We start from the raw sequence: 1,780 nt of genomic DNA, 5'->3' as shown, positions 1-1,780 counted from the left end.
TCTAGTTCAGTTCTAGTTCAGTTCTAGTTCAGTTCTAGTTCAGTTCTAGTTCAGTTCTAGTTCAGTTCTAGTTCAGTTCTTGTTCAGTCCTAGTTTAGTTCTATTTCATTTGCTGATCTATTCTAGTTCATTTGTTGTTCTGTTCTAGTTCAGTTTTTGTTCAGTTCTGGTTCTGTTGTAGTTGTTTAGTACTTATTCAGTTCTAGTTCAGTTTAGGTCATGTCATAAGAATGACTATAATATCTTTTGGAAAGAATTATTCGGAGTATTCAGTTCAACAAAAGTATTTATTAAATATTTCCGGTTAAAGACCCTTACTATTACAAATACATTAATATTTTATTATTAATTATACAAAACATAATAGATATTAATTTCAATCTGTATAAAAATCATCAACAGATAAAACCTTAAATATATCCATTAGAACATTTCGAATTTGGTCTTCAACAAACTTAATTGTATTACTTTGCAACTCCTTCCAAAGGTCACTCCAGTTCTCATTCATGACATCGTTAATAGTTTCAGTTAAAACTTCATTATTATTAACAACATTTTGCAGATTGTAAATTACTCTAAAGAAAGAAACAAATTAGAGAAACACTTGAATATTCAATATGATTGTGAAACTTACTTCTTTGGCTGCAACACCCACAATTTCAATTTATCTACAACTGCATAATTTTTATTATTGCGACTTTCCAATTTAAATTTAATTTTGTATTTTGATAAAAGATCCTTTAAAATGATACTGCCATTACCTTTGCCATTCAAGGGAAAAAGTAAAAGTTTACCTTTCATTACATAGTCACCCTCAATTTTAATTTCAGGATTTAAAACATCAAGATCTATAGTGTTTGTTAAATTCTTATTAAATCCATGTGAACGTACAACTTGCAGTTTATTTAGACCTGTTATAACCATTCTATTAAATTTGAAACTCAATTGTATTGGAGTGTCTTGTTTGTTTTCCGATAATATCACATCTTTAATGACTATTGGAGAAGCTTTTGGTAAACCTATTTCAGGATAACCATTAGGATGCATATCCAGAATTTTTACTATATTTTTAGCTATACACTCATCGTTATCGTTGGATTTACATTTTTCTATATCTGGGGCTGTAAACGCGTAAACGAGATGCTAAAGTTATAACTTAGTAATAGTATATGTATTTTCTTACGTAAATCCGCAAATGCTTTTATAAAACAGCTCACTATTACAATGTTCATTAGTAGTAATTGCCTTGTCATTATTATTATTTTTTTTTGTTAACAAAGGCAGCGTCAACTTACTCTTTAAATAAAATGTTACAACTAAACTTTTAAACAGTTCTTTTAATCGTTTATATACTCTTATTAGATATCAATGCCCATTAAATAACTAATTGCACATTAATTCAGGAAATTATAGCTAAGGAATACGGTTCTACAAAATTTTAATAAAACAATGTTGTAACTTTTCTACAAATTTTTGACATTAAATGATTTAGATCAATAGACTTCGTACTCGAATATAATTAATAGTAATTTTCCTTTCCCAGAGAAAGCATTCGATATAGGCAAATAATCAAATCAAAAAACTTTATATCGATATAGAAATATGTTCAGTTTTTTATAACGAGTTTGTAGACAGACCAACATTTTTAACCCAGAGATTAAATATACAATCAAGTTCTAGTTCAGTTCTAGTTCAGATCTAGTTCAGATCTAGTTCAGTTCTAGTTCAGTTCTAGTTCAGTTCTAGTTCAGTTCTAGTTCAGTTCTAGTTCAGTTCTAGT

General features: G+C 28.3%; 1 protein-coding gene across 1 annotated transcript; it reads right to left on the bottom strand.

The window, feature by feature from the left end:
• Positions 1-268: 268 nt before the first annotated feature.
• LOC111678484 (protein takeout-like) lies at positions 269-1,309 on the bottom strand. The gene is made up of 3 exons (XM_023439854.2): positions 1,184-1,309; positions 635-1,121; positions 269-575 (listed from the first exon to the last, which is right to left on the bottom strand). The coding sequence occupies exons 1-3, from the start codon at positions 1,251-1,253 to the stop codon at positions 377-379; spliced, it is 756 nt and encodes a 251-aa protein (XP_023295622.2). The 5' UTR covers positions 1,254-1,309; the 3' UTR covers positions 269-376.
• Between the last annotated feature and the right edge of the window lie 471 nt (positions 1,310-1,780).

This window comes from Lucilia cuprina, chromosome 4 (genome assembly GCF_022045245.1).
Source record: "Lucilia cuprina isolate Lc7/37 chromosome 4, ASM2204524v1, whole genome shotgun sequence".
In the NCBI taxonomy this organism is placed as follows: Eukaryota; Metazoa; Arthropoda; class Insecta; order Diptera; family Calliphoridae; genus Lucilia; species Lucilia cuprina.
The sequence above is the reverse complement of the archived record's forward strand: the minus strand, read 5'-3'. Positions and strand labels throughout refer to the sequence as shown.